The sequence below is a fragment of the Etheostoma spectabile genome, chromosome 24 (genome assembly GCF_008692095.1).
Source record: "Etheostoma spectabile isolate EspeVRDwgs_2016 chromosome 24, UIUC_Espe_1.0, whole genome shotgun sequence".
In the NCBI taxonomy this organism is placed as follows: domain Eukaryota; kingdom Metazoa; phylum Chordata; class Actinopteri; order Perciformes; family Percidae; genus Etheostoma; species Etheostoma spectabile.
This window is the reverse complement of record NC_045756.1, coordinates 10,970,195-10,992,971: the sequence shown is the minus strand read 5'-3', so window position 1 is coordinate 10,992,971 and position 22,777 is coordinate 10,970,195. Positions and strand designations below refer to the sequence as shown.

The window sequence follows — 22,777 nt, the reverse complement described above, 5'->3', positions numbered from 1 at the left end:
TTCCTGACATGCCTGGTGACAAAGCGCAGACCGTCATCACCGCTCGCCAGTCCAACTCAAACATTCTGGTGCAGCTAAAGTGCAATGATGTGATCGTCCCAAATAGGTCACGGGCCGACGTCCAGCTGTGTTTCCTTTGTAAAGTTAATTGCTGAGGGTGCATGTGTGTGTGTGTGTGGTTTTATGGACGTGTCTGATTGTGTCGTCGGTGAGTTTTTGGGTGAGTGCACATTTCCTCTGTGTGTGTGTGATATGTGATATTGCTGAGGAAGCAGTAAACAGAGCACTACCCAGCAACTGTTCTCTATTTGAAATTTACAGAAGAAATCAGTCAGACATGTTTCCACCTCCAACCATCTTAGCTGGCAATGTTAAACAGCGCGTCCAAATAATTCACCCCAGACTTATCTCACATTACACTATTTTATGGGGCGCAGTTTTACCATTGGAGGCGTTAAGACAACATGCCTGTACAGTCATCTAAAATAGCTGTAATGTCTCGTAATCCAGTTTAAGGTTGGATGATTAACACAAGCACAGTACAAAGTATCTTAACATTACACAGATGAAATTACAGCTAAGAGACACAACATGCTTCAGTACGTCTATAAATCACGCGCTGTTATATTTCATAGCACTTGATAGCATAAGTGTTACCAGGATTTCTGTTATCGTGTAAACAGTCTACAGCCATGCTGTGTGAGGTAGTACTAAGACACTGCAGTGCTTCAAGGTACCTCGAATTTCATGGCAATCTAATAGTTGTATATGTATATGAAAGTAGTGGACTGACCGCCTAACACAGACCAAGAACCATGCTACTAGCGTGGCTAAACATCTGTTTGTGGTCTTAGGTCAGTGTACAGGACAGAGGAACAGAACATTGTGCAATTCAAATATATTTTTATGATCTTGGACAGTTTAAAGAATTACCACATCATGGCATATTATGAAACAGCAGCATAGACAATCTGATCTTCAAATGTCCCTGGTTTAGAGCTGCTTTGACTGGCATTGACACGCAGACTTAGCTGGTGGAAGGTTATCCAGGGATATGGTTTTTCCATCTGGTTCACAAATACCTGTGGTGCTACCATAAAGCAGAGTTATAAATGTAACGCTTATTTGTGTACCTACGCTTGAACTTAAAATCTGTCGACAAATTATTGCCTCCCTCATTAGTTTGTTGGATCATCTCCAGTAACAACTCTTGGTTCGCTCCAGCTTTGTACAGAGTTGCTCAATAAAAGGTTATAATAAAAGTAAAGGACCTACTACAGGTCATGGGAAAAACCATAATGGAATCCGTGAGGACTTTTTTCCCCCTGCAAACTTGAAGAACACTTTGATTAAATGCTAACCTTACCATGAGTATTAAGACATGTTGGCACCGCTGAATGGCTGAAGTTGGATGTATGATTCCACGCATTCCAGGCACTCAACTTATTTATTTGCCACTATCCTTAATTTCCATCTCAAGATCGTGACAAAAGACAAAGATTTAGTCCTACCTTCACTCTGTTAACTGAAATAACTCAAGAGGCCCTTCAACTCTGAAGAGCATACTGACAGTGAAGACACTCGAAAAGTGGGGACAGTAGAGGTGACAGATATTGCTAAAATAGTAACGTGTCAGTTGTAATTTTGGCTTCAGTTGGATACTTGCACTTAGGGGCGGAATTTATGCGTGGTGTTGTCAGTTGAATGTCACTTAACACAGTTGAGTGCTTTTTCTGTTCTGCCTGTTGGATCTTAATGGAACATGCAGTGCATTGTCAAGATCTGGGATTGTTTTGTAGCATGCCTATTCCCACGCCCTAATACAGTCATGTAACACTGGCTTACTAGCCATCAGTCAGGCATCAAATGACTGATTTATGCATGAATATTGCATTTCTTTTCATTTACTTTTGAGTCATCATTTGCCATTAAACTAAAACACAAGTGACGCATTTAAGTCAGTGAAACCTTCCCCTGAAACAAAAACAAGATCATACGTCACCAACTCTCACCAAGGACGCCAACCTTTAAAAAATGTAGACACTGCAAGCATGAAGCAACACATCGTTTGTTGGAAGACTGGCAGCACTCGTGTTAAGTCACACACTGACCTTTCACGCTCCTGCTCCAGCAGGTTGGTGAACTCGTCGCTCTTTTTCATGAACTCTCCGTGGTTCCTCTTCTCGTCCTCCAACTTGTACAAGGCCTGTTTGTGCGACTGTTCCACCATCAACAGCTGCTCCAGCATCCGCCGGTGCGTCTCCCTCTGCTTCTCCACTAACTTGTCCAGCTGTGGAGGCAGCACATGGAAAACACCTTCACGTCTGGACTTCTCTGTGTCACTCAGACACTGAGGGTATTCTTTTCTTTAAATCAGATTGAGAGTTGGTGTTACCTCTACCATGGGCTTCTCATAGATGTCCTCCTCAAAGACATCAGCCTTGCCCTGGATGGCGTCCCTCTGCAGGGACTGCAGGACTGTCTGTGGTGTGACAACCCCATATTTGGCCTCTAGCAGGGCCATGTCGATTTTCTCTGCCTTCAGGACTGTGATTACCTCATCTCTGGCCTATAGTGGGGGAAGAAGGTGGATTTGGTTAGATTCAACTTTGTGAAGCACAAATAACAAGCAGCAGACTTTCCAATATGCAGCAGCAAGACAGTAAGAGACAAGTCTACACTAAACCAAATATCAGTGACATAACCTAAAATATTGAGTTGTGTTGACCTTGTCCCTCTCATCTTTCTCTAAGTCAGGCTTTAACTATGACTGGGAAACATTGTTTAAAAGTTAGCACTAGAGACCTTTTCTAAGTTATTATTTTTTTGTATGTTGTCTCATTAGCTACAAAAACCAAAGTCAAGTTCTATGGAATCAAACTATTATCTCTGCTCTCTTTTTTTTGGCAACTTTGTTTCTTTGTATCTACCTTTAACCAGCAATAAATCTGACTTTGCCTTGTTCCTATCACACAACAACAGTGCCAGAAGGGTTGTTGGATCCTGTGCTGCATTGACAGGAAGTAGCCTCAGCTGTTGGCTGTCTATTAGCGCAGGCTTTTAGTCCATCTTGAGTGCCCACTGCCAACTGAGCCACTGTGTCTGACTATATGTCCAACTGGGGCCAGTGCCATGTCTGCAGGCCTGCGTGCCTTCTGCTGTACTGGCAAAATGTTCCCAGGGCTCAGTCATCCCTTCAGTTTGGATTACCTGCAGCTCTCCCTCCAGCAAGCTCAGTAGAAAGACAAGGTCGTCCCGGGAAAGGTCCCTGCTCTTTTCCCTCCGAGCTCCCTTTGCAGCACCGCTGGCGCTGCTACTCCCGCTTCCACTCCCACTCCCACCAGTACAGGTGCTGTTCTTGGCCGTCTTGTGATTCCGCTGAATGGTACCGGTGTCGTCCGGCGGCTCTCTGTGTCGGCTGCGGCGCTCAGCCCTTCCCGAGGGCTCCTCTCGCTCTGCGGATCGCTTGCGTGTGCCTGCCTGCTTGGCCTTGGTAACGTCCTCCAGACTATTGCTGCGGGACCGCATTTTTCTCTACCTGTTAAATGAATGGAAGACAGAAGGATGAGGGTGTTTTTTTATCCTTCATGCAGATATGAAAACACATTTCCTGCACCAAGTGTCTTGTTAGTGTTCATCTAAGTGTCTCGCATTAGTTGGACACCTTGTCAATATTAAGCCTTGTGTGTCTATTTATTGTTGCATTAAGTCAAGAGACAACAGAATCAGAATACATAATATGCCAAATTTTAATCCAGGACCTTGACTTTGAAGGGCTTGAAGAACAAAACACTCTCAGATGCTCTTACGCATCATGTGAAATCAATCTGTGATGTTTGTTGCATTGCAGGTGTTACTTTGTGACTGATGAAATGTTTTATTGTTTTATTTTCTGACCAGATGATTAAGGCATCAGTGGGCAAAGATTCCACTTTCAATCAACCTGCCTCGACGGCTTTACTCATTGATGTCCTAGATATCCTAGTCTCGCACTGCCAAACCTTCAGGGTCTGGTTAGTCCACACAGCATTCCGGGATGGGAGAAAAACATGCTCTGGTTTATTGGCCTTTCTTTAAACCAATCACAATTGTCTTGCAAGGTTCTAAATGCCGGACGGAGCCATGGTGTTGCTGCAAAACAGCCTCGGGAAGGAACTTGTTTTGGTTGGAACCTGTGTACATTAAAGGTTGTTTTGGTTGTGCAATAGAAAAGCTAGATTGGGCAGATAGTCTGGCTAGCTGTCTCGATTTACACTGGAGAGATCTGAGGAGCAGTTATCCATAGTCCCTAAATAATCGACCGGAGTGAAATTACAACCCAAAGAAAGCAGAAGTCAACAGACATCGGGCGGACTTTCCGGCCGCACCGAAGCCATCCCAGAAGTGAAATGTCGTGGATATAGACTATATACGTATATATATATCCAAAAGTGCCCTTAAACAAACCCTACACATCCCAGAAAATACATAGGACAATAAGACTAATACTCCACCAAACAACACTGTGAGCACAAAATGTAAGGTACATGACTAAAACCGAAAGGACTCCAGCTTGGAGGCTGTGCATGTCTAAACATAACTTTTGTTTCTTTTTGTTGGGCTGTGCAGTGGGATCTCGGCCTGCTTTGCTGATATAACCTGTTCTTTAAACATACTGTAAGTCGGCCTTAAACTAGACCTACGGACTACGTTCTGTTCCCCATTTGTCATCGGTACAGAGCAGCTGAATGTCGTCATTGTCTTCCATGTTATTATTAATCACTCAGCGGAATAGAGTCATCATCACCACGTCGTACCACCCGCCACAAAGCACGATTATGGCGCAAATTCTCTGACAGTGCCAGAGCCGTTTTGGGCCCGGACCTTAAGCCCTGTCGCAACGTATTACCCAAAGCTGCCGACCACCATTCACGGCTGATGAGTTTTCCCATAACGTGAAATTTGTTACTAGAAAGACGTGGCCAAAATCAATCCTGCCAGAGGATTTGAAGCATTGTGGCCTTCTACCTACAGTACTTTGTCTTTTCCATAGATGATGATAGGTGGTCTGATGTTATTGAGCCTGGGGGGGGGCAGTGATCGGAAAAAGGGGTAACATCAGAGTAGATGAGTTATAAATAAAAAGCATCATGGCTACCTACCAAGGTCTGTTTGGAGTATACAATGCGTCTTTGTGACATCTGGTGTATGAATGGGCCATTCAGTGACTATAATAAATCAAACGTTGATAAATACATGAATGCTGTAAGCTGCAACCTCACAGGCAGAACTGTACGCTCCTTTGCCAAGTAATCCATGACTTTTTCAGCATTGGGCTCAGCTAAAGTAAATATATCCAAAAGACAAAGCAGGACTGAGATGAAAACATGCCGAGACTCATTTGTATGAGTGTGTTTGATGTGAGAGAGATTAATCTGCCCAAAGGCATTACATCATTATGCATTCAGCTCGGCTCACATCAAATTGTTTCCAACTAACTGAGCTCAAATAACTGAAACTGAAACAGCTAATTAACAGGTTAACGTAAATCGATTTTGTAATGTGTAAAATATCTTTAGCCACATCGTTCTTAAGAGCGGTTTATGGAGGTTTGACGAGAAATCTCGTCGCATGAGAGCTCATGAGACGAGATTTCTCGTTGAGGTATCAAGTGTCTCGCCATATCTGTACACACGTGCAGAGAACGTTAGAGTGTGCTCATAGGGCGCGTGCCATCTTAACGACATGTTACTGTAAAATGACAAATTTGAGTAGGCCTACAACACTACTGGTCTTAACTACCGCCAGAAAACTCTTGGTTACGTTGTAACCTTGGTTCTATGAGTAAAGAGACTATCTCTCCACTTTACATATGGACTAAGTAACGATGTAACTGTTAGTTATACAGGAGAGAAGCCAGTCATTTGAGTTTTTGGCATAACCTTACAATGCTCATTTTCCATTTTGTGTCTTTGAAAGGACTATTTTTTCATTGATATTTTCTTTAAAATAGAGTTAAAATTTTGTCTTGATCCCGTGAACCCAATCTTGTTTCTCATCTCGTAAACTGGGTCTCTCGTCACACCCCTAGTTGTTTACTTTTACTTTTAATACTTAGTATGCATTAGGGGTGAGAATCACCAGACGCCTCCCAAAACGATATAATCACGATACTTATGGCACGATACAATATTATTGCGATTTTAAACATTTTGCAATAATCTGCGATATATTGCAATTTATAACCTTTTTCCAACTTCTAATTTTTTTTCTAATGATGTCCCCAACAGAAATCGTTGTCAACATCTCTTTCATCTAAAAAGAAACATTTCTCTGTTTGTTCATATCATTTCCATTTTATTGCTGCAAAATGGGATTGTCAAGCAGGCAAACTGACCAACACATATACTATAATAAAAGATCAATACTTGGCGCCTGTGTATTGATACAGTATTGCCACTGAAAATATTGCAATTCTATGCTGTATGGATTTTTTCCCCACCCCTAGTGTTCATGTTATTGTATACTGTTAATACTGTGTTTAATACCCTATTTTTACTTTAGGAGGATTCTGGATGCAGGACTCGTAATGAAGTTTTTAACATTGTGATATTGTTTTACTTAAGTAAAAATGTGGCTAATTGTTCCACCACCACCACCACAACCACTACCACCATTTCCACTAGTCAAACCTAGTGTAAAGTTAGTTAGTTAATAAATTAAGTCAACTATTAGTTTATCCATCTCCACTGCTAATTTATAGTTTTCTAATACACTTTGTGATATGACAACAGTTCACATTGGCAATCACCTAAACTTGGCTGTCCATTGGCTGTCAAACCAACAAAAAAAGAGTACTTTAAATTAATATTTTTCAGCATTAGTGCCACCAAGACAAAAATCTCACCACTCCACGACAATTTGCCTAATTGGACGTTGAACAATGTGTTTGAGACTTCTGCAGTGTGTGTCCAGCCTCTGTGTGAGGCCCTCCGACAGTTTATGAGTGAGAAATATGGCTGGGTGATTGCATTGTGCACACTCTCGGCAAGGCGCCACATGATTCAGAGCTGAGGTAATTCCCTGTAGTCCAAGACAGACTCCACATCGGCTTACTCAGAGATCTGGGCTACAGGCGATAGACAGAACAGTATGTTTCAGAAGTGTTTGTGTGTGTTTGTACAGGTTTAGGACATAGTTCATGACCATATATAAATGATAAAGAACAGTTTGTGTGTTTGTAACCTTACCCTCAACGTCATCAGCTTTTTTAACGAGTTCTTAGATGCATAATTAACTCCGTCACTGCTGCACAACTGCAGCCCTGTTGCCATTGTGCAACAAACACACAGATGTTCACACTGCATAAACATGCATGAAAAATTGATACAGATTCAAACAGAGATTGTAACACAAATCCAAAGGACACAGACATGTAATAATACCCGCTGGGATTCCTACACATGCAAATATCACGTATCTGCAAAATCTCCCTTACTGTCTATGTGGGCGTCGAATGAATTAGTTAGCATGAGTCCAGAAAAGCTGGCCAGATTTCGTTCAATTTGTTGAACTGTTGTTACAAAGCTTTAAACACCTTTCTTTCTTTATCTAAGTATCTTTTGAAGATTTGAATGAGAACAACTCACAGCTTGAATTACACTGAATGTTCTAAAGAAATTACAAGAGCAACATAAAAATCTATTTCACAAAGTACTGTATATCTAAAAGTGTCTTTTAACGTTTCAGAACACCAAGGGCAACGTTTGCCTTTAGTGTTGGTACAGTTTATGAAAACCAAGCTTTAAACCCCATACTGGCTCTTTTACAGCATTGCCAAATTTAAATGAACCAGGTGTAAATAGCTTGAAAGGCGGGTCCCAAATAAATGCACGGTAAAACACACAAAAAAAGCTTTTGGAAATTCCTTTGGGTTTCATTTTCTTTGGGGGCAAACACTGGCCTTAAAACACTGTTTAGTGTGTGCGCACATATTTCTCCAGACCCTTGTGTGTTTGTTCGTCAGTTGGAGAAGGTTGAAGACAAACTGCAAAAACCGAGTTAAATTTGCCACCATCGGCGTGGGACTCGGATGCTGACAGATCTTTAAGGGCATTTGTAGCAATGAAATCAGAAACATTCCATTCATTATATATATTTGTGAGAAAATGAGGTGAGATATATTGGAGAAAACATCTTGGAAAGATCAAAACGTTCAAAGTCCCACGTGGAACACTATATTAACTGTCCAAAAACCCATTACAGTTTGTACCTGGTTTAACAATAAATACATCATGATTCCCATCTGTTGAAGCACTCATTGACAAGAACAGCATGAATGACTGGGTGTGTGACGTGTGTTAAACTGCCCACGAATGACTACATGCTTGTCCTCTTCTAATCCATCCAGCCAGTTTCAGGCGTTTTCGTCCGAGCAGCTTGAATAAACTCCAATCATTTTTCATTTTGTGAGCAGGGAATAGGTGCCAGAGGGTGATGCTATGATTTAACGGTGCTCAGTCTATAAAGGGCTGTTTGGCTGGCTGGCGGTTTTGGCAATGAAGGTAACACATTGAAAAGAATAATTCAAGCACAAGCACAATAATACACAAAAGGAGGATATTAAAGTTTTTTTTTTTTTTTGGTCTTTAGATTTTCAATTGCAGGTACATACCCTTATAAGCGGGGATAAATTTGTGCACCAGAGCTTTTCAGAGAAACAGGGTTTTTAGCAAGGGGGAACCATCACGCACAGGGGCAAGGCAACACTTGTTTTCTATCAAGACTGCCATGCTAGCCGCTCTTTAACCCTTGGGTTGTCTTCCCGTCAACATTTTTGTCACTTTTTCAATGTTGCGGATGCTTTTTTGGATGTTTTTTCCAAAGATATTTGATATTTATAATGTTTACATCATCAGCGCTTATTTCGAAGGCCCATTTTTTAAGATAAAAAAACTGAAAACAGGTCAAATTTGACCCGAGGACAATATGAGGGTTAAGGCTGTACTTTGGCACAGCAGTGGCTTTTGCAAGTGTATGGCCATAAACTCAAGTATTGGACAAATAAAAATGTTGACCCGATTATGGCGCTTGTTGAAAGACGTTCATCAAAGTTTTTGGAAGTCATCCTCCCGGCACCACGACTGTCTGTACAAAATGTCATGACCATTCATCCAGTAGTTGTTGAGACATTTCAGTCCGGACCAAAGTGGTGGACCCCTGCCATCCCTAGAGCCATACTGAAAATTAGCAATATTAATAAAAACAACTTATTCATACATAAGTTCTATTTCCTCCTTCCCTGAGGCCCTTCCATTACCTTGTGCTCTGATTAAGCAGTGAGGACACTGTCTGAAGCCAAAAGCAAAGCTGTTACTGGAAACAGTTGGCAGTTTGGCCTTGTCTAGCCGAGACCACCGAGGTTTCTCTGACTATAGCTACCAGGTCAAAAGGCTCATTCATTCAAAAAGTTTTTTGTGCAATGAACTCACCAAGCCAGGCAGCCAGCCAGTCACTAACTCATGAATTCTCATAAAGGTTGTCTATAATGACCATCAAGTAATTTTATCACACATCTGAACACTTCAGAAAGCGATTAAGCTCATTATGTCGGAGCTTTATGATTTTGGATATTTTTCTGTGACTGTTGGGGCTCACAATCTAAACCAGCGCCACACCCCGGCCTGCCACACACACACACACATAAAACGCCTTTCCCAGATGTTACACAAACATTGTCATTACCTTTGAGTACACTCTCAGCACTTGGTAGCTCTGAAAGCTAAAACAAGATGGCTTTATGGAGATGACTTCACTTTTCATGTGAGCTGGAAGTGAAGCAGAGGGAGGGCCGTTAAAGTCAAGAGGGTGAAAGGTGAGGAAGCAGGTGTGCTGCAAAAAATATGCCTCTTTACCCTTTTCTCCAACGTGCACACACACACACACACACACACACACACACACACACACACACACACACGCACTTCTACTGTACTATGCATGGAAACACATGCAAACAGGAGCATGTGTGGACAGTAACACACAGATAATCACAGAACATATGCAGTGTATAGGCACACACCAATTACAAAGTGAATTCCTACAGCCTGACATCATGCTGCTGTCAATATGATTGAGGGGGAGAGAAAAGCAGATCAAAAGAGAACAGAGAAGGGGAGGGAAAGATTGAGGAGCTGCAGTATATCCTTTGGAGGGTCTGTATGCAGTTTACTGTACACAAAGTGTAAACTAAATCACCACTTACAGTAATTTTAAGAAGAGGCTTTGGTGTTTAAATTCACATATGATCATTACATGCTTCCAGGTGGTTTTAGTAGATTATGTAAAACCTCAAAATCCCAGTCGGAAAGACTCAGACATCAACAGGGAAGCTTTTCCAACAACTGTTATTGCATTGGGAGGAAATATTACTTTTATTAGCTAATGTGTGCTTGTACCTTTGGATCTGTGCATAAATATCCAAAAAGTAGCATCCAAGCACACCTTTCTCCACAGCGCTGCAGAGTAAGGTCTGCTCCCTCCACATATACACTCCACGATAGGAGTTGTTTGCATTTCTTTAAACCAATCACAATCATCTTGGGAGGCGCTAAGCTCCGGTCGCACAGACAGGGGCTTTGCAAAATGCTCTTGGGAAGGAATGCATTGGTGGAACATTTGCACCCCCCAAAAGAAAATGGCACATACATAATTAAATTGAGCTAACTGTTCACGCAATGCAGGAACGTGAGCTATTTAAAACAGCTGGATGCAAGGTTATGCGTAATTCATCCCAGTCAGAGAGTAAATGCCGTAAACATGTTCTTTTTGAATCTTTACAATCATTCCCCGAAGAACCAAGCAGGTGTTTATGTGTCAACATTTTCTTTAAAACTTGCAATTTCGAAGTTTGTTGTTGTTTCCCGAAGAGAACGGAGTTAGACAGCGGCAACACACATATTATCGTTGATAAGCATTTGCATTTGACTTCTAAGAGACATATTTACATAAGTATTTAGTTTATTAGGCTTCTCTGCTGGCAAAGGAAAAAGGAGTCCACCCAGGAGTCTTCATGGGAGGCTAGGTGGGAAGTTAACCCTCCTGTTATCCTCGGGTCAAAATTTGACCCATTTTCAAAAGTTTTCTATATCAGAAATTTGTCTTTCTTTCGACCAAATTGTCAAAGAAAATAAATATTAAAAAACGACGGAAAAAAAACTTCAAAAACATCGGGAAAAAATCGACAAAAACTTTGTAAGTGTGTGTTGAAAAACTAACAACAACATTTTTTACATCTTCTTGATATTTTATATCTTATTTACACTGCTCAGTGTCTTTATCTGGAAATGTGCTGCTTTTCCATTCCTTTCCGTGTATCCTATTGGATATACTACAAACGTTGCATAAGTTTGCAACATTTCCGCAACCCAACCTTTCTTACCTATCCCACCTGCTCTACACACACTCAACACCTTGTCGCAGGTGACCTGTGGAACCTCCGGTCGGCCACTCGCAAGCCTGAGTTCATCTCTGGCTTTTCCAGCCTCCAATCCCTTGACTTTCTTGCTCTCACTGAGACCTGGATTACACCGACCAACAACTCCTCCGCCTACTCTTTCACCCACCCCAGACACACTGGTAGAGGTGGGGGTACAGGCCTACTCGTTAAGTGGAGATTTTCTTTCAGCCCACTGCCACAGTTCACTCCAAGGTCTTTTCAACTTCAACGCATCCGGCACAACTAATCATCCGCCAAGTTTTTGGAGGAGCTGGATGTCCTTCTTTCAAACATCCCTGAAACTGGTCCTCCGCTGGTACTTCTGGGGAGCTTCAACATCCAGACAGAGAAGTTAACTGACTTCTTACATCTTCTCTCTTCGTTTGTCCTCTCACGCTTGCCTTCCCCACCCACTCAAAAATCTGGCAACTTCCTAGATTTCATATTCAGCAGAAACTACTCTACATCCAACCTCACTGTTACTCCACTCTCTACCACTCTCCCAAGCTCACAACCATGTCTCAAGAGACACCTGTCCACTATAACATTTGGTCACTCTCTCCTTCTTCTTCATCTACTTAAACATCTGACTTTTCTTATGCCTCCCAACGCCGCTCTCCTTTCTATTCTATGTCCTTACCCAACTACGTGGTGTTCTGACTCAGTGTGTGATGAAAGATCAACTACATGGGTAGAAAAGAAACAGCGGAAATCTAAACACCCAGATAACCTGCTTACCTATCAGTCTCTTCTTTCCTCCTCTGCTGCCTATATTTCTCCAACAAAAACCTCTTTCTATCAAACCAAAATTGAATCCTCTTTCTCCAACACCAAAAAACATATCTCCATCTTCTCTAACCTCCTAGATTCCCCCAGTCAACTTCCTCCCTCCTACCAATTTTCAACTACTTTGTAAAAAAGATAGATGGCAAACGCTCTTCATTCTCTACCACACTTCCTGAGATCATCTTTCCATCCATCCCATCCAGGACTCTTTCCACTTTCACCCCTCTATCTCCAAATCAAATGTGTACTTTGATTCAGACTGACTATAACAATGGAGAACTGGGTGCTAGTCCCCACCCAGACTGTTAGAATCCTGGGTGTGACACTTGGCGACCAACTCTGTTTCACTGCCAACATTGCTGCAACAACCGTTTATCTTAGTTTGCCACAAATTTTGAAATTGGAACAAATTCATGTAAATGTACATTTAGCTGTCTAAACTAACCATAAATCATCTCTGCTGGAGGATTTATGGATGTATTATAAGACCAAAACAAATCAAACTGTCTCCTTAATGTGCACATGAATGACGCCATCTTTACGTTCACGTCTTCATTCTTGATGATGATACTGGTTGTATTCTGGCCCTCTGCAAAATGTGATTTATGACCCCTGACCCAGGACTAGGTATAAATTAAGTACATTTGCACAATGATATGGTAGTAGGCTTAGGCCCAATGTTTTAGGACTGACATTGATGAAAATATGATGGTATGTACGCTCACTGACCACAATATTAGGACTATATTTGAACAGACCTGCCCCCACTGTTAAAAATAATCCTAAAGAAAACACTGCATTTAGACTACCGCAACTCCCTCCTGGTGGCCTGCCTGCATGTGCCATCGGGCCCCTACACGTCATTCAGAACGCAGCAGCTCCACTTGTCTTCAACCTCCCCAAGTTCTGTCACACTACACCGCTCCTCCGCTCTCTTCACTTGCCCTATTGCCCTATACCCCAACCCGCCCACTCTGCTCTGCATTAGCCCATCTGCTTGGTACCCCCTCTCAGCGAGGGACAACTCAATGAAATCATGACTGTTTGCTGTTCCTGGCTTCTAAATGGTGGCATGAGCTCCTTATTGACATCAGGACGGCCGAAAGCCTTCTGATGAAGGCTAAAAGCACATCTCTTCAGAGTGCACCCAAAAAGAAATACAGTATATACGTATATTCTTAAAGCTAATTGTTGTCGATCCAGTGTGAGCACACCTAGTCTTAGGCTTGAATAAACCAATTCTGGTAAGTGAATGTCTGGCTTTTACATGTTGGAATAGTTTGGCATTTTGGTTAAAAGTTTTTTTTTGATTTATTGAAGGTTGATACCACTGGCAAAACTTTATGCTCCAACACTAACTTTCAAAATTCAATAATACACTAATACAATACTCTATGTCTACCAAAACAATGCCAACATGTCTCAAAGTCACATAATTCTTCCAAAACACTAACACATGTTCTCTCCCAACGGGAACATTCAGTCACAGGCCAATGTCATAAAAACACTAATATCTGGTGGAATTATAGAAACTGCATTATTTTAAATGTGTCAGGTTGGCCCTTATACAATAGATAATAGTATGTTGTATTGACCATAGATTGTGTTTTATACTGCAGTTTCTCTTGAAGCCTCTCTATATTTTTGTTTTGTTGGGTTTAGTAAATGTTGCATTTTGTTTCTTTTGTTGCAGAAATTCAATGCAAAAATGGAATGAGCCATCTCAGAGTAGCTATATAGAATGTGTCACTGCCCGATGTAAGTCGCGCATGCGTCACTTTGCAACGAGTAGCATACAAGATGCTAACGAGAGACTTCTGTAATGTCAATACAGTAAAAATGAAGCTACTTAACCAAGTTGGTTCACTGCTGGCTACAAGTTAGTTATCAAACAATCAGAGATAGGTAAAACGTTTTTGAAGTTATTTTGATCTTCTGTTATTGTTTGTAATGAGAAAAGTTTATTATTTTAAGGATTTCACAATTTTTAGTATGACATGTTATGCCGTAAACTGTTTAAATCTGAGCATGCACGACTCACATCTGCACTCGACTCACATCTGGCAGAGACAGAATGTACGGTTTCTGAAAAAAAGGAAACAGGGACAGAACTGTCCTGGTACTCGTCTTCTTCTCCCCCGTGCAGGAATTTGTCTTACTTTCTTTGTGTTCATCTTAACTGTATTGTTCCTTTTCCACACACAATCCGCTAAAATAGGTCCTGTTTTACTGTGTGTACTACTGTAACATATCAGAATCAGCTTTGGACAGGTTTGCATGAACAAACAAGGAAGGTGACTTTGGTTACTGTAATCCTTGCTGTTAAAGTGTGTCGGCATTATTACTCCTCACTGAACAAATACGCACTCTTAACAAAGGTCACATCACTGGAGCTGTTTTTATTGACTTTTGTGAAGCTTTTGACACAGTGAACCACCAGATCTTGCTTACTAAACTTCACTCATTCAATTTGTCATCATCTGTGATAGAAATGCTTTCGTCCTACCTGACGAACAGGTTGCAAGTTGTTAAAATAAATCATGCAAAATCCCAACCTGAAATCTCTGATATGGGCGTTCCAAAAGGCAACATTCTTGGACCCTTACTTTTTCTTTTGTACATCAATGATTTCCCTCAAGTGTGTAATCATTCAAAATGTCTACTGTATGCTGACGATACTGTGATTTTTCTCTCTGATTCAAATCCTGATGTCATAAATTCTAAATTATCATCTGACCTTCATCTTATACACGACTGGTTGAAAAATAATCATTTAACCATCAATGTTCAGAAAACTGAATGTATGTAAATTTACTCATCCAGAAAATGTCTTTCTTTTACTGATCCTATTACTTTTGCTAACCAAGAACTTGTTGTCACAAAGACTTACAAATATCTTGGTGTGCTACTTGATTCTCACCTTACATACCGGGAACATGTGTCTAATTTAACAAAAAAGTTGAATCAGAAACTTTATGTTTATAATAAGATTAGATCATATCTTTCTTCTTCTGTTTCTGAAACCTTCTTACATGCAATTGTGTTTTCAACCATGTCCTACTGTCTTCCCATTTGGTCACTTACCACGAAGGAAATCACTGAACCAATTGCACGACTATACCATCGAGCTCTCAAGATTCATTGTAACCTTCCAAAGTGGTCTCACCATTGTATTGCACTCGAAAGCTCTAAGGCGTTAACTTATGAAAACTTTCGAAACAGCCACGCAATTGTATTTTATTTTCAGATTCGAAATACCGCCTTACCAGCACTTGTTGCACTTTTTCCGACACACGTGAGACCAGGTCGCCTCACTGGGTCGGTCTCACAGGCCCTTATCCCAGTTCCCCCATATAAAAACAACTTTGGTCAGAAATCTTTTTTTTATACATACACCAAGATTTGGAATGACATTCCGTATCACATCAGAACACTATCATCCATCACATATTTCAAAAAGGCATACAAACAGCTCCTTCTAAACAGTTACACTTGCACGCATTAATTCGTTTATGTATTGTCCAAGCCTTGTTTGCATTGTTCGTATTTGTCTAGCCCAGCTGATGTCTAGTATAAATGTCTTTGTCCTTATGTAACTATTGTTGTTTTCAGTCAAAATTTATTTTTCTATATTGATGTCTTGTAATAATGTCTGTCCTGCTGTGCTGTACCCATGTTTTATGTGTCTGCAGAACAGGAACTTGCTGAAAAACAGTTTTTAAACTGTCAGGCCCGTTTTTACATTGGAATGTAATCGTTACTTTTTCTAACTTTCCTGTATAATAAATATATGAAGAAAAAAAAAAAGTACAACACTCACTCACTGTAACATTTAAAGAATGCTGTATGAAATAGGGGCATGTAATTGAAAGAACCTCAACAGCTGAGTGTGTTTCCTAGTTGGGAATCAGCTGTGATTGATCTATTTACAGTAACAATGGAATATATGTCAAATGCAGGGGATATATTTTTGTTTTAAATTACAATATGAACAGCTGTTCACTTTGACTTTAGCCTAAGGTTTAGAACATAAGGTTATCTGTTCTGAATTACAGAAAGCATTTGCAAATTCGTCGTTAAAATCCATTGTTTTGGTCTTGGTTGAGCTTGGGTGTAAAAGATGTTCAAGCATTTTAAATTTTGTGTTAACTGTATGCATTTTGTGCCAAAGCAACAAAGAAATGTGTTTATTGCATAGCCTACACAGACAGGTGTTGTGCTAATTAAGAAATTAAGAAATGGGAAAACCGCTAGGCTAGCCTGACTCAGAGGTCCAGAAGTAACAAAATCGACATGTCACACAACTTGGTCCTCGTTCAAAATATTTCAAGGCTTGCTGTTCCCCCCTGTTTCCAGTGTTTGTGCTAAGCTAACAAATAACCAGCTGCTGGCTGTAGGTTCATATTTTATGTACAGACATTAGAGTGGCATCAATCTTTTTATCTAACTCTCTGCAAGAGAACAAATAAGCATATTTTACAAAATGTTGCACATGAAGCTGGTACAACGGATTTTAAATTGAGATACCGGAAATGTTATGCTGCTGAGGCCTTTTTATATTCTGTGAATTATCTCACAGCTACAGGAGCTGTCTATCTCTGTCAACAACCCACACAATGGGTTTGTGGCCCATGAAAAATTGATCATCAGGAGGAGAAACCGGTTTTGTAAAGAGAGGAAGGTAAGGCAAATTAGGTATAAACCGCTTGTTTTAATCCCAGCATCATTGATTCAAAGCAACATGTAAAGTCATGCATCAATACTAGAGGCAAGTGGCTACAGCAGGAGACTTCAGCAAAGTCTGATCCAGGTCAAATCAGATCAAACGTTGCTCTTTTTCACACTATTAAAAGTGTGTTTGATGAACATGAGGCATGAGGGGTTCCAATGAGGGTTGCATGCAAAGCTACTGTCTGATATATATTCAATTCAATCAACTATCAAATCAATTTTATTTGAAGTATCAAAGCATAACAAAAGTTATTTTGAGACACTTTAAAGATAGAATAGGTCTCGACCGTTCTATCTGACGGGGCCGGGTGGGGGTGTGATGAACATGAACAGTGGCAATAACAGTCACAATGAAGATAATGGAACCGTGACTACAAATGGTAGTCTTAGTAGTTCATGTTATAGCAGGGCATTGCAGGGTGTTACAGGGTGTAGCCGGGGGTGCAGCAGGACCACGGTGACAGCTGCAACCAAGATCTTGTTGCCAACCTAATCCAAGGAATATATATATATATATATATATATAAATACTGTTCTTAGTAAATTTACCACCCATGCTTTCTTTCTGCACTAGTAATTCAGTTGTTCCTCCATTATTTTTATCATTCCACATTTTCATCACATCATTATTCACAATCATGTTTATGTCTTTCCGTGTGTGCGAGGCCCCACACAGAAAGAGCAAAGGAAAGAGAGAGATTAAAAAAAAAAAAAAAAAGGTAAAATGCAGTGTCAGTGATGATTAAACTACAAACTTACAGAGCAACAGGATGTCAGAAAGCAAGCCCTGAAATCCAAAATCACTACTTTTCCTTTTGACTTAGTGGAAGGTTCACATTTATCTGGCAGAGCAGAGTGAAAACATCTTGAAATATGCTTGATAAGAATATAACAGAGAGTTCATTTAATAATTGCCTGGCTTTTATGGTGCAGGAGTTGGCTGTTTTGCTTTGAGCTGTTCCAGCTACATACTGTAGTTAATGAAGAGTTAAGACAGTAAGCTTTCAGAGCCCATTAATTGGCTACAACCGATGAGCCAGCTAATAAATAACGGCACCTCTGTGTCTCAATGACGTGTTGTTCGGGACTGGTTTTGGTAATGCCATTAAGTGTTAATTTGCTAAATATGTTTTAGGCAAATACTTTAGAAGAGTATTTAGGGCTTCTTGAGACTTTTTTTGTTCATTGTAATATATTAATATGATTCTAGTGTTTCTACTCAAGTTGTGTTAAACAATGTAAAAGCATCAGTAATGCTAACATCACTCAAAACATGACTGTCAGAAAGTAGCATGCTGTGCCAGAGGGTTTTACCATCATCAGGACGGGGGAAGAAAACGAGTCAAGTGTTTGCAAACAGAGAAGGGGTTGCCACAGCAACAGGTAGCGATCAGCCTTCAGGCCTCGAGGTTGGACGAGGAGCCATAAAACCGTCGGAGATACTTCCTGCGAGCATTAGCGCTGCTCGACTGTAAAGCCATGAGAGAAGTGGTTTGCGAATTCCTGTGCACTTAAGTCGTCCAACAGCTCAGGATGCATGTCTCAGGGACGCAAGTCCAACGGTCAGGAACACAAACAGAGATGTTTCAGCTCAGCCACGCTGGTGTTCAAAGCTGTAGGATGGATGACAGCTGCTGCAGGGCTTATACTTTGGCTGTTCAAATGCAAGGCATCAAGGCCTCCTCCATGCTACATGATGCAATCCCAGGAAATCTTTGGACAGGCCAGAAACTGTGACAGTGTCAGCTTAGCACACTTCTCCTGCAAGCATGTCCCAGAGACGGGGATCATATTCTTAACAGTGCATTTGTAAGCTTCTTCCAGCTGGAATAAAGCTGTGATAATATATTTCAGTGGCGCACACAAAATATACCATGTAATGTATCCAGGCAAGCAGTTGTACAATATCTTAGGACACCTTGCATGGATAGGGAAACCATCTGTTGTATACCAGGGGGCACTATGTTGCTATTACACTAAAGCTTGAACCTTTAAAACTCTTAATCCTTGTGTAGTCTTTCCGCTGTCCTGCAAAAAGTCAAAATTAAAAATCTTTTATCAACGTTTTGGTTGTCTTTGTCGACCCGTTGTGTCTTTCCCCCCGATGTCTTTGTCACTTTTAAACGCTTTGTCGACTTTTTCGGAGCCTTATTTGAGGGTTTTTTTTCTCAAATTTCTAAGTTTTTTTTTTTCATTTGTCATTTTTTTGACATTTTTGTCAGTTTGTTCGGCTTTTTTTGACATTTTTGTAATTTTTTTATTTTTTTTACATTTGTTCACATTTTAGTCACTTTTATTGACATTTGTCTTTTTTTTGTCTCTTGACATTTGTCTCTTTGACAGTTCTTTTTTCAATTATTTTTTTCTCCAAATGCTATAAAAATGACAAAAAAAAACACCCAACTTCAATGAAAGAAGTGATCTGATTATTTATTTAACTTGTGAGGAGCTTTGTTGGGAACCATCCTCGTTACTTTTTTTGGAAAACTTGTTTGAAAGAAATCCAAATTTGTGATATAGAAACATTTCAAAAAGGGGTCAAATTTGACCCGAGGACAACAGGAGGGTTAAGTCAGTCCAGTGTCCTATGTGCAACAGGAATACAGCCCCTGCATGCAAGTATAGCCCGGTTGAGCGCCCATGTATAGAGGTTTACTGCTTGACCTGCGGCCCTTTGCTGCGTGTCGTTCCCCCCCTCTCTCCCCATTTATAATATATTAAATAAAAGAAATACAGCCCATGCGTGTGAAGTGGGAGTGAACCCTGCACACTGAATCTCAAACATCTGAATGAAGCACATTTATGAGTAGAGCGGGACTGAAAAATTTGTTTTTTGATTCTCCATATTTTAACTTTACTACTGTTATCTTTGTTACTATTTGTAAATGCATCTGTGCAGGAAGAGGGATTACTCCTCTGTTGTCTCCTGAGCTTTCTCCTGTTTGGGTCCATTGTTAAGGTTTCTTTTTTTTTTGCGGGGGAAGTTTTTTCTTAACTGAAATAACGGAGGGTGTCGTATCAACAGCTATTGGAGCCAAAACGTGAATAGTTGCAAAGAGTTTGCTGCTTTTACAATATTTGTCTCAAATGATAGTATACTAAATCTCTTTGGGTTTTCTGAATGTCTTTCTAACATTTGCAAACCAATCAAGAAAAAAGAAAGTTTGCAGGTTAATTGATAGTAGTTGCAGCCCTAATGCCATGTATATGTACCGATTGCAAAGAACTCTTAGAGAAATTAGAAATTGTGTACTATGTCAATTCCTTGACTTGGCTTAAGGTAGTTAAACCTTTTACAGACTGACACGGTTAAAGAAGAACTATGTAATGTAGAAACACAACAACAGTCTCAGATGAACCTCAGGACAGAAGAAAGTCAAACACTCAAAGCCAAAACAAACCAAGGAATCTTCTTATGATCTCTTAGCTCATCCAGGTACCATGCCATGAAGCTGTTGACTGTAAGGTCAGCGGAGGTGATTAATCTTCTGGGGGAAAGGAGGAAAGACGCAGCATGGTTGGGGACTCGTGTTTCCTCTGCCAGGTTTACATTTGAAGGAGTTTTCAGTCTGGGAGGATAGCCAAGTCTGATGTTAAACCATGAAACGTGGCCAAGCATACATGCACTTAGTCTCACTTGCTGTACTGACTGTGTACATGCACATGCTGTGTGGTTGTTTATGTGCTTTTAAGCAACAGTTGTGTATGTGAATGTCTTTCTCGTGATCTCATGGCTGGCTCTAAATGCTGCGTTTTACTGTGTGTGTGTGTGTGTGTGTGTGTGTGTGTGTGTGTGTGTGCGCGCGTGCATGCATGTGTTACAGATGCATGCATGCATCTGTAATTGTGCAAGTCTTTACTATATATTAGCGATTTACCTCGTGCCAAGGTCTTCACATTTAACAAGGTCAAGCTGGTAAAAACAAAAACAGACAGCAGCACAGGAGTTCAGCAAACTCTCAACCAGAACTGAGACCAAAAGACTTTTTAATGGGGCCAGTAATTCTGTTGGATTCACACATCAGCGCAACAGAACATGACGCACATGAAGTTCCTCATTCTCTTTGGCTCTATGTATATCTCTGTTGGTACTCCCATGTCAGCCTAATGCATGTTCTAAACACACCCTATATATTTAATTTCCTATATCTATGCCCTGGCAGGTTCTCCATGCTCAGTGTCATCACACTGTAACCTTGTCTGTTTTGGAGCAGGTGATTATGAGAAAGTGAAGCTTTGAGGACTGATGGGGTTTGAGTTGGCCAGGAGCTGCTGGGCAGTAGTAATATCATACATATAAAACTATACAGCCAGTGAAAGGTCATCCAGTTAAGTGGCTGGCAGGCTGCCGCGTCTCAGGCGGTGGCATGACTGCAACGTTGGGGAGGATCATTTAAACCTGCGCTAATCAGTCCCTCCAGGATTTTACGATGTAACAACAGTTGACGCAAATTTTAACCAATCACCGTGAATTCGGTGCGGCTCGCAATTTTGACCAATCACCGCAACTTGACCACAATAATCAGAGTTTCCTGCGACTTCAACCAATCACAGCAGTCCCCGGTGGCAGACTTTGCGTCAGTATGTGACGCAGAGAGCCCCTGACCAAGCGGGAGTAAGAACGGGTTGTTGTAACACAGGTACGTTGACAAATTCCTTTCCTTGTTTCTGATATGAAGACGAGACGTGTGTGACTCGAACATCTCACATTGACCAACAAAACACAGCTAAAGACTGCGCAAAACATGTCTAATGTAAGGTTTTTTCCACTCTGTAGTTTCTCTGTTTCAATGCTGTCAGCTCTCTGCAGCGGGCGGGGCTGTTCAGTTCCCCCACGACAACGCACGCACACACACAAACACACACGGTAGATGCAGGAAAAAACGGAGATGAGACGTGCATGATGACCTAAATTGAGGACAGTTACACTTGTTATTGTAAGTGTAATGATAAGTTAAAGTCCAATAAGTCCTTTGTCAAACCGTATGAATGTGTGTCCCAGGCCAGGATAGGACCTTAACTAACAATGTTAAGATCAACAAGCCATTGACAGTGACAGATATTTCCATATTTGATTCATTCAATAAATTATAATTTTTTGTCTTGAATCTACCAGCCATTTTCATATTATACCAACATTTGCAACATCCTGAGCCGTTTTGGTAAGGTTACTAGGAAAACTCGGCCCAAAGTAGTTTTATTCTCCCCCCCAAAAAAGTCCTTTTAATGCAATTTTCACTGTCTCTCGCATCTTTATTGTAGCAAAATACAAAAGACATTGCAACTGCCATTGCAGTTTTTCACAAAAGCTCCTGCCAAATCCGTCATTTGGGGCCACAAATGTATTCCTCGGTGTAAAATCTGTAATTGCACTAAATATTTCGCTATCCTGTTACTGTTTGTTGATCTATGAATATGTGTGTTTACTTAAACCTGTAACTTGGCAGATAGGTGAAAAAAAGGAATAGAAAATTAATTGCACCTCCTACACTGGTTACAGGAAAAACTCTGCAATGAATACCTAAAAAGAACAAATAAAGCAACACATGAAGCAAAACCTGCCCCCACATCAAACGCTGCCGGAGCTGCTAAATGTGTTCCCTTTTAAATTAAATTGTAGGAGCTTGCCGTTGCCCAGGTGTTCAGACTTATAGAAAATAGTTTATCTTTTCCCTCATAGGGCAACATTTAAAAAAACATCCAGATCTTTGACCGCTAGCTCACCCAGTGAGAGGGTTTGAATCCTTTGCTGCATGTCACCACCCCCCCCCCCCCCCCCCATCT

At 40.8% G+C, this 22,777-nt stretch overlaps 1 protein-coding gene across 4 annotated transcripts in view; it reads right to left on the bottom strand.

Moving 5' to 3' along the window:
• filip1l (filamin A interacting protein 1-like) overlaps nucleotides 1–22,777 on the bottom strand; it is a 77,260-nt gene that overhangs the window by 41,248 nt on the left and 13,235 nt on the right. For 2 of the 4 annotated variants that reach the window (XM_032506288.1, XM_032506290.1), the window contains exons 2-4: nucleotides 3,211–3,538; nucleotides 2,396–2,569; nucleotides 2,112–2,290 (exon numbers count right to left, since the gene is read on the bottom strand). In XM_032506288.1, the coding sequence (XP_032362179.1) occupies nucleotides 2,112–2,290; nucleotides 2,396–2,569; nucleotides 3,211–3,528 (671 nt within the window). In that variant the 5' untranslated portion in view covers nucleotides 3,529–3,538. Of the gene's footprint in view, nucleotides 1–2,111; nucleotides 2,291–2,395; nucleotides 2,570–3,210; nucleotides 3,539–9,723; nucleotides 9,744–22,777 lie in introns of those variants that run through there. The other 2 variants (XM_032506289.1, XM_032506291.1) reach the window with 2 other exon arrangements.